The 14882-nt window shown below is 42.8% G+C and overlaps 1 protein-coding gene across 3 annotated transcripts; it reads left to right on the forward strand.

Annotated features, from left to right (window-relative positions):
* Positions 1–537: 537 nt before the first annotated feature.
* Positions 538–14878, forward strand: LOC109426865 (calponin homology domain-containing protein DDB_G0272472; the record flags this gene model as incomplete). Of its 3 annotated transcripts, none has more annotated exon segments than XM_062843397.1 (7): positions 538–684; positions 9898–11420; positions 11499–12932; positions 13725–13928; positions 13993–14134; positions 14190–14606; positions 14671–14878. In XM_062843397.1, coding segments are annotated over 6 exon segments (3905 nt in total), but the record flags the coding sequence as incomplete, so codon positions are not given.
* Between the last annotated feature and the right edge of the window lie 4 nt (positions 14879–14882).

Below are 14882 nucleotides of genomic sequence, written 5' to 3' on the forward strand. Positions count from 1 at the left end.
ATAGGGATAGGAGTTGTTGGGTAGATGCTAGTGATCTCAATAAGATCTGAATCGCACGAAATACCCAGCCTTTTCTGTGCCATGAAACTTGTTCATGGATAGCAAAGTCTTGAAGTTCTGATAAATAGTCTAAAACAAACTACGAAATAAAAATAAAAGATGCAAAATACAACAAATAAATTGTCGAATACGCCCTTTGAGAAAACCAACCGCACCCCTACATTATACCAACTCACAGTTATTAGAATATAAACCCAAAATAAAACCGCACACCAGATATGCATCACCACGCCAAAACAATCTACCAACCAAATGATCTCCAAGTTTTCCACGCGCACAAACCCGAAAGGCCATACCACCCCACAAAGTATGAGAAACATACGCAAATCTCTCAAACAAAATTTTCACACATTCCAACACACGGCGGCAAGGCAAACTAACCAACAACCAATCCCATTTCCCCCATTTCCTTGCTTTCGCTCAGAAAAACTTCTATGTTCTCATCTCTCCGGCGGCGTGCCGACGGACGTGGGTTTGGTCCGAATTTTTCCCACTGATCGTCACCAAGATTTTCCGCAAAGCCACAGTTACTTTTCAACCGTCGGAATAGAAACTTGATCTAGTTACGCCAGTCTAGTTCGATTAGGGCTCAAGAGAGAAAGAGACTTGAGCTCAGAAAAAAAAGTAGGTAGAAGATAGCAAATTGCCTAATATAAGCATTTTTTCTCGGATAAGGGTCGTAGTGGTCATCGTCGAAGCAGTGATAAAAGTGATCGTATGAAATTTTAGAGATTTTAACTTGTGATTTTTGCAGCAATGATAGATGGACGATCGGTTACGTAACGCACTATTCTCCATGGCGAATTGGAAACCACGCGGTCCGATCCATTCCAAGATCGGAGAATAATTTATGATCGTACCTACATTAAGCCGTACGATCGCCCATCGATCGTTTGAGGCTTGCGCAGCGTGATCGACGATCGCCAATCGCGGAAAAGGCCATAAATATTCGGTGAAAATGGCATGAAGTGATTTAGAATTCGGCGTTTTTCCATTAAATTTTCGGTTGGTTTTATTGCCCGCGGCTCCCAACCCGGACTAAATCTGAGTCTCATCAAAAAAGGAGAAAAATCGAGGAAAAAGTGAAAAAGATAATAATAGCATTTTTGTTGGCGCGCGCCGCCGGTTTCAGCAGAGAAGAAGCTCGGGTTTTTTGGCCTTTTTCCACTCTCTTGGTAGGTTGTTATTGTTGTTCTTTTGTCACCTAGCCGCTGGCTGGCGGCTTGGCGGAGACTAATGCGAGAATTGAGTGTGTTTATAATTAGTGACGAAACACGAGGAAAAAAGCGGTAAGAATCGCGACCAAGCGGACTGAGCAGAATGGCAAGCGCTCGTTCAACATTAGAGTAATGGCAACAATAACTACGTACAAGCCTCGTCGAACAGCAGATACTGCAACAACAGCAACAACCGAAACAGCGACATTTCCAACTGTGCTACATGCGTTTGTTGATTCTTCTGTGAGAGTGTGCGGATTCACAGTTTATTGGACATTTTCTAAAAATATTTCCGTTTCAATTTGGGGCTTGATGGGGTTTCCGAGAAGAAGTGGTTCAGTAAGGCTGAACAAAATGGCCTTTCGGACGCGGTGCAGATGACGGTTGGCGCAAATTGAATTTGATGACACCAAAGGTCAACGCGAATTGCAATACATATATCTATTTGTAAACGGATCTTTTTGTTTATCATTGTATTTTTGTTTTGTTTTATTTTTTGCAGTATGAGATAAGCATTTCTTCTTCTTTTAATTATAAATTATAAATATTTTACTTTATTTTTTAAATACACTTTTTCAAAATTTTGCTATGTTTTTTCTTGCAAACTGTTAATTTTTTTTATTATGTTTATCATCAAGACCATCATAAATGAATAGTTTTCTAAAAAATCTGCATATCAACATTTAAAGCTACATTTGTGTACTGATTTTTTCCCGCTCTTTTTTTTTTGGTTTGGTTACGCAGAATGATTTTTCAAATAATTAAAAAAATGCAGCCTCCACATCATGCAAAATAAAACTCACTAGATAAGTTTAAAATTCAACAGCAATCCTTGAAAAAAGCATCATTGCTTTAAAAAACATTTTTAAGAACTGTGTTTTGGTAAACCTATCACTACAACAATGAATGCTGAACAGTGAGAGTATTAGCTAAACATTGGCTGGTTGATGGTGTCAGTGGCTGAACATAATGATAGCTTGGTTTGAAGTATGGCTTGCTCAAACTCTTTAATCAGGAATGCATAGATGGCTGAATATCAAGTTGAATAGAATACTATTCATCATTGTAACCAGCTTTGTACCGACATCAACATGCAGGAGAATTAATCATCTGCTTTTGAACCTTTAATCAAATATTTTTTTGCCAGCTGACCCAAACAAAGTTTTTGTAGAGTCCACATAACTTCTTCAACCTCAATACAAGCTTAGTTCAACATATGCACTTGATATTTCAGACCTAACAAGTAATGCTCTCGTTTTCGATGATATATATATACAATTGGGTGTGGTGTAGGTGCTAAAGTGAGTAATTATAAATCAGGAGGTCCGAGTTCAATTCCTAGTTTTCCCATAGATGATTTTTGTACATGCCTAAACATCACTGGAAAGAGAAAGCCGCAAATGGTAAATAATGCTTACGAAAGTGTCTAACTGTTATTTTTAACTAAAATAAATCAATTTCAGTGCATATTAAGCCTTAAATCAACCTTTCAATGAACTTCAAATCAGTTAAAGGTTGAATAAAATCACCAAAATTAGATGTTCAGGAGCTGAACAAAGGATTGTACCTCTTGTGCTCAGCTTTTGTTCAAATAAAGGCTGCTTTGAAATAGTCGAAAACACGTTTTTACAGCATCAAATTGTTACCTGGGTAGCCAAACCAGGCCACTTGGGCACCAATTCTAACTTAGTAACTTTCCGCTAAGAATAGTTGAGTTAAAGCTAAAAATGCCCATTGGATTCCAAATTATTTGCTGCGTTATAAATTTAGAAATTTTATAACACTAGCTCTGGTAGAAACTATGTTTGGTATTCTTCCGGTAATTTAAATTTCCGCCCCCAACAAGCGGATCCCAGATACCCGAAGCGATAAACGCGCGAGTATTCAGCAAGACCATGCGAATGCAAAATAGTCATTGGCATAAATAGCTCAATGCGCTAAATATCATGACCTCGGCTTTGAAAATTGAACATTGTGAATATCACGTTCTCAGTGTGAAATTTCATTGACGAACCATTTTTTGACTACCATAGCGCAGTTCATTGTGTGTTTCACAGTAGAACAAATACCAGCCAAAAATGTTTGCCCAATACTATCAAACCATATAAAAATAACGAAATCAATCGTAAAATTGCACACATGATAATGCAATCATCAATTCTTATAGAATATCGCAGGCAATTCGTGTAATAACTCACAAAGGAAGTATTCCACGGATCCTGTCAAATATATTTCCTACACACTTTGTACAGCGCCTACATGTATTTCATTCTACTATATCGAACTGCTTTCAGTTGTCTACTCAGTCATTACTAGAATGATGAGCGCAATGGTGTTGATGTGTGGCTGTTATTCATTTTCCAGTTCAATTGATGTTTCATCATGAGTTGCAGTTCACCATTATCCAATTTTATCCGTGTCCGTTAGAGCTATGGGCTCAGAAAAGGGTCAGTGTCAGCCGCTCTCGGGGGGAAAAGTAACTGACGAAAAATTCCAGGATCCCAGGAACTCATGATCATCCGCTCATGAAGCGAACGGAATTTTGAAAATAGGGTGGTCCGAAAATAAACACATTTCATTTTTTTTTAATTTTCGAACCGTCATAACTTTTAAACCAATTGACCGGTTATCAATCTTTTTTACGAATGCAAAGATTATTAGTTCTAGGTTTAGGAAAAACCAAATAAGTTAACTTTAATATGCAAAAATGGTCACAAAATCAGTTCATTATGATTTTCGCAATGTTGCACCACTTTTTTTTACTTTCTAAAGAAAGTTTATCTATTTTAACATAACATATCAAAAAATTCGAAATGTTCTTCAAGTCGTTTTTGAGTTGCATTTTTTGAAAATTTCTAGTTTTGTGCCGTTTATTTTTTGTTTTTTTTTTTTTTTTTGTAATAATTTGACCCGCTTTTGTGAACCCCATTTTGCGACGAACTTTTTGCTCGCATTATCTAACGGTTAAATATTGACCAATTCATTTCAAATCATCATCAAACTACTGCTGAAAGGCAGAACATAGAGGGATAAAAAGTATGAATATCTGTTTAAATTTTTAAAGGGAGCAAAAAATGTGTTCTGAAAAGGGGCTGACAAAATCGGGTCACTTATGTATATATTATACAGCCATAGACTACCGTGTGAACTCCAGTTAGTAGAAAAGTTAGTAGGCGAATTCGCCTGCTGTAGAGTGATAATCCTCCAGGAATTGCTTCAGGCATTCCTCGCGAAGTTCTTTCTAAATTCCTACATAAGTTCCTTCAGATTTTCCTACGGATGTTGCTCCTCAGATCCCCCCTAGAATACTTTTGAAGTTTCATGCAGGAGCTGCTTCTGGAATTCCTCCAGGAGTGCCATCGAGATTGATCTGGAGTTCCAGTTGATATTACTCTAGCTGTTTCTTCTGGAGTTCCTCCAGGAATTAAATCTGGGAATCCACAGGAACTTTTTCTTGGATTCGTCAAGAAGTTCCTTAGGATTTCCTTTTTAGAGAATTCCTCTGGCAGTTCCTTCTGTTAATGCTTCAAAAGTTTCTTCTGTGATTTTTCAAGTAGTTCTTTCTGAGATTCCTCAAGATCCAAGGAGTTTCTTACAGTCTTTCTGGATTCCTCCAGAAGCTCCTTCTAGGATTCCTTCAGGAGTTCCTTTGACACATTCTACCGTGACGTTTTGACGCCTTGTCGGTAAGATTTTCCACTATAACTTGTAAATGCGATCGTAAACCCTCAAATATTATTGCATATTCGGATTCTTTGTAAAATTTCCAATAAGTATGATCTGTTGAACAGTTAGTTTTCATCGGGAAAGTATGTTAAAAATGGGAATGAGTAGCGTGACGTTATAACGTTGTAACGTTACGCTACTAATTCCTATTTTTAACATACTTTTCCAATGAAAACTAACTGGTAAACAGATTAAACTTATTGGGAATTTTACAAGGAATTTGAATATATGCAAAAATATTTGACGGTTTACGGTCGAATTTACGAGTTACAGTAAAAAATCTCACCAAAAAGGTGTGAAAACGTTTCATCGTCACGGTAGAATGTGTCCTTCACGAATACCTCCTTGAGTTCCTTCTGGGATTCCTCCAAGATTTTTCAAGATTGACCAGAAGATGCTTCTGGGGTTTATCCAAGAGTTCCTTCAAAAAATCATTTTGGGAACTTCAATCGATTAGATTTGAATTGTCTTGAAAACTTCGAGATTTCTCCAGAAATTCCTGTCGGGAATCTTCCAGGATTTTTTTTTCCGGATTCCCTAAGAGTTACTTCTGCAATTCCTCAAGGAGTTCCTTTCGGGATTTCTTCAAGATGTCTTCAAGAGTTCTTTCTAGGATTTCTTGCAGGAGTTTTTATTAACTCTTATCGGGATTACTCTAGGAACTCCTTCTAGAATTCTTTCATGCATTTCTCCCATACTATCTGCTGGGATTCCTTCAGGATTTTCTCCGGAGATTACACCAAATGTTCCTTGTGGGATATTTTCAAGAATTTCTTCAGGATGTATTCCAGGTTTCCTCCAGAAGTTCTCTTCGGAATTGCTATTAAGTTTCTTCCGGGCATTCTTTCAGAAATTCCAAGAGTTCAACCAGGAAAAACTTCTTGGGAGATTCCTCCTAGAACTTATTCCAGAATTCTTTTAGGAATCGCATCCCGGCGTTCCTCCTCCATTCCACAACATTGTTTTTGGAATATCGCCATCAGTTTTGTATAAATTTCTACAAATGTTCGTTCTGGGTTTCCTTCAAAAGCTGCTTCTGAGATAACTTTTTTTATTCTTCAACCACTTAACCAAATTTACAGCTCTTTGTCAATTAGGGCACTGCGTAAGCGATTCCAATTGGCAGCTGCACTTACACTTTGTACAGCGCCTAAATGTATTCTATTCTGTCACTTTTCTACCCTGTCCATAGTATAATGCTGAGCACGATGATGTTAATTGTGGCTTTTATTAATCTTGTTACACAGATAAACAGACGTCACATTCGGCTTCTCATCGCTAACCTTTTTAACGGTTGATTCAAATCGACAATGATTTTTCATAAGGGCCTAACTGACTTGATCGATTTCTCTTCGTCGACTCTCTCTTTCGCTAATAACTTGATCAAAACAAACAAAATCATTATTCTTTTTGTTTCTATAGCAACATGTAGTCGTCTTCTTCGCATTTCAACCAAAAAATCTTTGGAAAACTCAATACAAATTCTTTGATAACACAAAGAGAGGATCGATGAAGAGAACTCGGAAATGTCAGTTAGGCCCAAATGAAAAATCAGTGTCGAAATTTTCTGTAGTCTCGCTGCGTTGGCATCGTTTTTGCTCCTGTTTGACATTTGCTCACTACCACCACCTATGGCCCGGCCAAACTCAGTAAGTTCAGCATTGGGCGGTTACGGTTTCGTGACGATGTATGTAAGTGATCACGGCATTTCAGGAGAGTTTGTCTTACCGTACGGTACAGTACGATACTGTACCAAGGATGTGGTCCGTTATCGACTGGCCATTAACAAAGCCGACTAGGTAACTTCCCACGAACTTATTCGTTATAACTGAAGTCGAAGAAAGATGATCTGGGTTAGCGGCATTCAGAATGTTGATCGTTGGAAAATTCAAATACTTTAACTTGTAGCCTTTCAAAGGCTAGAGGGGCAAACTACCCTGTACGGTAGCTGTTCTGCTTCCCAGATCCTAACAATCAGCCTTCTGGGCCATCTTTATGAGTTTATTTGCAATACCATCCTTGCCAGCTGCCTTATTGTTCTTGCACTGGTGAAGGGAAAGGCGGATCGAGGCGTTCGTGCGTCGGTAAAGTATGTTGTTGATTACGAAGTGTTTTGGGCGCAGTTTCACCATCACCAGATAATAGCCAGAGTCGATATTAGCATCACGTCAGGATAGGTCTTGACGTCGATAATGTCGATTGATAATTCCGTCTTCTGTGGTGGTCTACAAGTGTCATATGTTGAACTTATACTCTCAAACAGGGCCGGGAAATGTCATGAAATTTCATGAAAATGGCATGGAAGTTCTACCAATTACTCCATTTTCACCGAAAATTGCAGTTCGTGAGCATCACCGCAGTCTATAATGCTGATAAGTTGGAAAATTAATGCAGTCGTCTTTGAACATTACCTACTAGGAGCAGTGAAATTTGCAAGTAACACAACGATATCTTATGACATTTGCAGTCTCTGATCTCAAATAGTATAATTTAAAACAAAGCTATACACATCACATCTGTGAATCTCAATCGAAGGCCGTGCCCCATTAAATCAGTATACATTTAATGTTTTACGACCAGACAGTCAAGATCATCCTCTGACCACTTTTCAGACGTAGACTTGAAATTGATATCAAGGGCACATATTGGACATGGATGGCCATTTGTCTTGCCTGCGAACGGGTGAGGTAATTTTAGTTTTTGGAATTTTCTTATTTAGGTGCATGCAATATTTTCGTATAAGGTACAACTCTCGGCGCAGGAATTTCAAAGAGTGTTGTTTGAAAATACTCATTTTTTTTCTAAATTCATTTAACGTCACCATCGACGTTATCGCCGTTGTCGTGTCGCCGCCAGTGGGAAACACAAACAGAGGAATGAAAAGGAAAAACGAATCGGGACTTTTTTTTCTTTCGGCAAACGCATTATTATAAATAGATTTGTTTTCGGTGCTTACGCGAGGGCATTGGCTCGATCGGAGCGGAACGTCCGATACAGCTCCATGCGTCGTCGGACGCCGGCCTAGTAGGTAATGCCAGATGACGACTGAAAGCGCAGCTGATAGAAGAGAAGGATTCGAAGATCAGAAAAACAGCACGAAGTATAGCGCGTCTCCATTACGCGAGCATTTTTTGTTTTGCGGCACGTATGTATTCTTGAACTTCACCGCGAAATGGGAGACATCCACCACACACCCCTGCAGGGGTAGTACACTCCCACTTGTGCGCTGGTTCCGACAGTTGAGATGGTGGGATCGCAATCAGACCAGTTGAACAGTTTTTAAATACTAAAAACAGCTGGTCCATTGCTAGCTGTGTCATGATGTGTTTGGGTGACAAATGGGGAACATTTTTGGACACGGTTCATGGTCAAACTTTAGTTATGCTATTTGCGAAATTAGACTTTCAACAGACATTACGCTTGTGTGTTTTTAGGTGTCATTTAAGACATAGAGAAACTTTTCATGTTCATGTTCATGTTCTTTTACTTACTTTAGTTTTACAGCTCTTTTGTCCTCTACGGTACTACGTGAGTGAGAACAATTTGATACTTGTATTTGTATTAGGGTGCGGCTTATTTTTCAAAAGTTGTTGAAAATTGAAACACGTGTGCTCTACGAGATTTAAATCACATAAAAAGAGATATCTCTGAGTTTAAGCCAAAACTGTTAAGATTTAGAGATAACGCAAACGCCTCAAAGTTGAATGTTCCAGTAATAAACAAATGAACACGATTTCATCATACATATTTCGGCCAAAACCTATTCGGCCAAACGGGCGGCTTTCGGCTAAATGGCGTTCGGCCAAACGGCCTTCCACCAAATGGCGTTCGACAGCCAAATGGCGTTCGGTGGCCAAATGACCCGGAACCATTTTAGTATTACCTATTCTAAAATTATTATTATTACTTTATTATAGAGATTTTCAGCCCTAGGCTGGTTCATCCCTTTTCTACTCTTAAAGACTTATATTGTGAATGCTCATAAAACAATGCATTATATTGCATTTTTGAGTGATCCCCGGGTTCCTAACCATGAATAATTAAACTGTAATACATATTTCACAAAATGTGCAATACAAACTGGAAATACTCTATTTTTTTGCTCTCTCTAAACAACCACCACACCAATACCATCCATTTTAAGGTGAATCAATGTTCATCTTCTTTTTCTTTCTCATCACGAGCTATAACAGCAATAGTGGCAGCAAATTCTAAATCCGAAATATGTCACGCTCGAGCTAGACGGCAGGCAGGATTTTGTTTTCAAGAGAAAACGATATTTTTGCGTCTGCCAAAAATATTTCATCACCCTGCGCGAACGAAGGGGGTTGGTTTGCATTGCCGTGGTGAATCAACAACGTTGGTGAAATTTAAGAAATTGAAGCTCCCACGTTTTGCCTGTACGAAATGTATTAGACAATAAAAAAACTGAACAAACCACCTCACATTGGTATGGCTTTTGTGGTTTTAAATTTTTGGCTGTTTATTGATCTTAATGTGAAAATTGTTACATGTGGATCACTCTTCACAGCCCTTTCTAAAAAAAACATAGATCACGATTGGCGTATGACTAAGAAAGTGTCTTATTCTAATGAATTGACACTCCCGAAAATATCGATAGAAAATGAAAAGGAGAATCTTATCGTTGCGTAATAATCGTTATGACGCACAACCAGTCAACAAGTTCAATCATCCTTGTTCGTATGCCACAGTTACCGCATTTGAAGCAAAATATTTTTTTAATTTATTTATAACTTGTTTACAGCGACCATATGGATGTTTTCGCATACCGCATGAATAAGGAAAAACCAGATGCCACTACGCTTCTTATTCGAAATTCATCTTCTGAATAATGGACACTCAATTCAAAATGTTTCTTTCTCTTTCAATACAGCCTTCAATAAAAAGACATAAGTGATGGCCAAGAAAGGGAAGGCTAAAATTGGACCTGTGAAGACGGAAGCCGCAACCGAAGCAGCTTCAACCGTTCAGGCTCCATCAGTTGAACCTGTTGTCAAGCCAGTAGAAGAAGAACTTACGAAAGTTGCAGACAAACCAGTTGAATCTCCGAAAACTCCAGCTGCTGCTCCAGCCCCAGTGAAAGAAGCTCCAAAGCAAACCGAAGCAGATAAGAAGCCAGCATCACCCAAGCAGAAACAAAAACAAGTTCCGGCTAAGCCTAAGGATGAACCGAAACCAAAAGATGCTCAGCCAGTTAAAGCCCCTGTAGCGCCGGTACAGAACGGAACAGCTGGAGAAACCACTACCGCAGCGGAAGGAACTGCGAGCGAAGCCGAAGGCACTGGAACCCAGAGGAAGCGACGCAATCGTAGACACCGCAAGAAGAAGCCCGTCATTGAAGCTACTGAAGGCGAAGTTCCCCCTGCAGAGCAGAAGCCCAAGAAAGAGCACAAGAAAAAACGTGCCAAGCGACTGAGGGCTTTGGCTTTGGCTGAACAATCTGCCAGTGCCCAAATTGCCGCCGTCGAAGGTGCCATTGCCGGTGATGCCCCGAAGACTTCCAACAACGTAGAAGTTCTACAGAAGAAAATCGAAATTGCCGAAAAGGTGCTCCAGCAAGTGCAGCAACAAACTCAAGAAGAGCAAAAGAAGATCGATAACCTGAAACCAGACTCCCCAAAGCAGCAGAACAAGAACAAGCAAGCACGCAACAGGAAAGATTCAGACTCGAAAAAGCAAGCCCTAGCAGAGGTGCAAAAGGCAACCGAAGAAAGAGACAAAATAAAGAATGAGGCACGTAAGCTTGTGGAAGAGAAGGTCAAGAAACAACAAGAGCTCCAAAAACTGCAAGCAGAAAAAGAGCAAAAGGAACAAGAAGCGAAACTATTATTGGAAGCGAAAGACCGTAAAGTAGAAGAAGCAGCGAAGCTGCTTGAACAAACGAAGCGCGTTGCAGCAGTTGAGCAAAAACTGAACGAATTGCAGCCAACCAAGGCAGAACCGGCCGCACAGCAACAACGCACTCGCAAAGATTCCGAAAAGCAGAAAAAAACAACCAAAAATGAAGAAGAAGTGAAGAAGGTCACCACTGATAGTACTGCTGCTGCCGACAAAGCCGCTGCTGAAAAGAAGGCTGCCGCCGACAAAGCGGCGGCTGAGAAGAAGGTTGCTGCCGAAAAAGCAGCTGCAGAAAAGAAGGCTGCTGAAGAAAAGGCTGCTGCTGAAAAAAAGGCTGCCGAAGAAAAGGCTGCTGCTGAGAAGAAGGCTGCTGCTGAGAAGGCTGCCGCTGCTAAGGCTGCAGCTGAAAAGGCTGCTGCTGAGAAAAAGGCTGCCGCTGAAAAGGCTGCTGCTGAAAAAAAGGCTGCTGAAGAGAAGGCTGCAGCCGAGAAAAAGGCTGCCGCTGAGAAAGCGGCTGCTGAGAAAAAGGCTGCCGCTGAAAAGGCTGCTGCTGAGAAGGCTGCTGCTGAGAAAAAGGCTGCTGCTGAAAAGGCCGCTGCAGAGAAGGCTGCCGCTGAAAGAGCTGCTGCTGAGAAGGCTGCCGCTGAAATGGCCGCTGCTGAGAAAAAGGCTGCTGCTGAAAAGGCCGCTGCAGAGAAGGCTGCCGCTGAAAAGGCTGCTGCTGAGAAAAAGGCTGCTGCTGAAAAGGCCGCTGCAGAGAAGGCTGCCGCTGAAAAGGCTGCTGCTGAGAAAAAGGCTGCTGCTGAAAAGGCTGCCGCTGAAAAAGCTGCTGCTGAGAAAAAGGCTGCTGCTGAAAAGGCCGCTGCTGAAAAGGCCGCAGCTGAAAAGGCTTCTGTGGAGAAAAAGGCTGCCGCTGAGAAGGCTGCCGCTGAAAAAGCTGCCGCTGAAAAGGCTGCTGCTGAAAAGGCTGCCGCTGAAAAGGCTGCTGCTGAAAAGGCCGCTGCTGAAAAGGCCGCTGCTGAAAAGGCCGCTGCTGAAAAGGCCGCTGCTGAGAAAAAAGCTGCTGCTGAAAAGGCTGCCGCTGAGAAGGCTGCCGCTGAGAAGGCTGCTGCTGAAAAGGCTGCCGCTGAGAAGGCTGCTGCTGAGAAGGCTGCCGCCGAGAAGGCTGCCGCCGAGAAGGCTGCCGCTGAAAAGGCAGCTGCTGAAAAGGCAGCCGCTGAAAAGGCCGCTGCTGAAAAGGCCACTGCTGAAAAGGCCACTGCTGAAAAGGCTGCTGCTGAGAAAAAGGCTGCCGAAGAGAAGGTTGCTGCTGAAAAAGCTGCCGCTGAAAGGGCTGTCGCTGAGAAGGCCGCTGCTGAAAAGGCCGCAACTGAAAAGGTTGCTGCTGAACCAGTCACCGAAGCCAAAAAACAAGATAATAAACAAAATGAAAAGAAGCCAGCAGAAAACAAGAACAACAATCAAAACCAAAAACCTAACAATAAAAAGAATAAGCGAACACCAAAGAGCAGCGTATCCGAAGAAGACAAATCAACCGGTCCAAAAAACGTGGAAAGCAGCGATTTTGTCTCATCTGCTAAACCCGAGCAGACTGTAGCAAAATCGCTAGAGACCGCCACCGTCACTGCTGTAGCTGCAGTCTGTCCGGTTGCTGCTGCGAAGCCAGACGAAAAGAAATCTTCCACTCCTGAAAAGACTGCCCCAGCTAAACCCGCCGCAGCTGACCAGAAAAAGAGTTCCTCACCGCCAAAGACAAACGGCACGGCCGCTAAATCGAAACCTCAGCCAGTATCGACAACTCCCGCCAAACAACAAACTCCCGAAAAAACACTCCCCAAGGCTTCCAGTCCGACAAAGAAAGCACCTTCCCCACCAAAAACAGTCCCTTCTCGCGCGTCCCCAAAACCAAGTACCCCACCCACAACTCCCAAACCTACCAAGAAACCTGAACTTCCTCCAAAACCTGAATTTCTGAAGAAGAAGTCTCCATCGGTGGAGCAGGACAAGCAACCATCCACGAAGCCAGCAACTCCACCAACAACTCCTACGGAGGTAGCGGCGTCACCACAGGTACCAAGTGCAACCCCTACCGCCCCAAGCCCTGTCCCAGCCTCTGCTAGTCCTGCTACGCCCGCCACTCCTACCACTCCTGTCACTCCAGAGCCAGCCCAGGAAGCAGCTGCACGGCTAACTGAGGAGTTGAACGGTTCAGCTGTGAAGAAGCCTACCACCAGCAACGCCAAAGCACCGAAGTCCGCACCTAAGAAACCTGAAGTCCCCCCTAAACCAGATGTCCACAACAAGAGCGCGGCCAAGATGAAGACTCCAATCAAACAACCTGCGGCCGCTGGATCGAAGGCTTCGACGGTAACAAATGAACCGATAGCGAATGTAAACGTGACATCAATTCAGTCTGATTCCAGGTCCCCAGCCACGGAGCTAAGTAGATCGGAAGCATTTAAGAAAAATATGGAAATTATATCCACCCTCGCCGATATCCTTATGTCCCAACCCAAGAAAAAGAAACCCCCAACCAATCCCACAGATAATCCTATCCCTTCCACTTCATCGACACCTCCATCTACCGATACAGCAGACACCACAACGAACCATTCATCCGTTGAAGCTACCAGTTCGAAAGCTCAAGAACCAAAACCCAAGAAGCCCAAATCGAAAGCCAATCTGGAACGTATTCTATCAATACTGCAAAGCTCGCAGCAAAACGGCAACACTGCCGTCGGTTCTGGTTCTTCTAACGGAGTGGCCCAAGCGCAGCCATCACCATCAACCTCTTCAGCTTCATCCCCTGCATCACCCCTTCTAACCAAAGATGCTATCCGTGCATTGATGCCTACCTTGCAGGAGGTAAATCTCAAGTTCAATGTCGAGAAACAGCTGGCAGCACTGAATGCGACCGCTGCTGCCGCCAAACTGATGCCGAAGACCCTCCCGCTCGGTACCGAAACAACCGAAGAGGACGAACTCGAGGAAGACTTTGACGAAGAGGAAGAATCCATCGAGTACAAATTTACGCCTCGTCCGGTCTTCCTAGCCACCAACTGTCAGGTGAGCTATGGCATTGTATGAAGTAATGGACGTGGTTGAGTATTTTGTATTTCCTTTGTCGCAGGTTTGCAAGAACCCTCTAAGGAACCTTGTCCAATGCGAGAGCTGTCGGATGGTATCCTACTGCAATGAAGACCATCGACGATCCGATGCCGCAGGGCACAAGGATCTCTGCAGTGTGATCGTTGAAATCGCCAGGCGAAGAGGTAATTGGCTAGTTGATCAACATTTGTGTTCATAAGACAAGTTTTGCATTATCAGGTGGTCACATCTACAACATGGCGCATAAACTGACGGACGAGGAGTATCGTAACCTGCGAGTGTACACTTTGAACCAATCGGAGCAGATGCTGAAACGTCCTCTGCAAGCGTACGAGCGCGAAGTTCTTCTCTTCCCACGAACTTGCTGTTCGCCAAGCTGCCGTGAATGGAGGCAGGACGTGCTGACGGAGTGCAAGGACTGCCGCCAGGTGTCCTACTGTGCCGAACATCCTGACCACCTGCTTCCGTCGCACGGTCAATGGTGCAAGGCATTCTTCCTCTTCCAGAAGCTCATCCTACGGCAGAAGATTCTCGGCCGCATCGAACCGGTGCTTCCGGTTCGAATTGTCGGCAAGTCGTTCCAACTGCCGCCAAACATCGACGAAGTCATCAAGTTCTTGTACAAAAATTCAAATGGTATGTCTTGAGCAACAAGTTCGCATAGTTCTCGAGTCTACAATTTACAAAGTTTCTCCACCAGCTCTTCGGGACGAGTGTGCCTACGCTACGTTGACACAGATCGCCACCGCACCGTTGACGGCCCTGCACGGTTACCTGCAGGCCGGTCTACGACCGACGGAAACCTTCACCATCCACCTGGTCGGTGCGGAGCTGCAATTTGAAGGTGACACCCTGGACAAGTGGGAAGCCTTCTTCCTTCACATTGTGCCGGAGATCACCGAGCTGCGCCTG

This window comes from Aedes albopictus, unplaced genomic scaffold, assembly GCF_035046485.1.
Source record: "Aedes albopictus strain Foshan unplaced genomic scaffold, AalbF5 HiC_scaffold_19, whole genome shotgun sequence".
NCBI classification, from domain to species: Eukaryota; Metazoa; Arthropoda; class Insecta; order Diptera; family Culicidae; genus Aedes; species Aedes albopictus.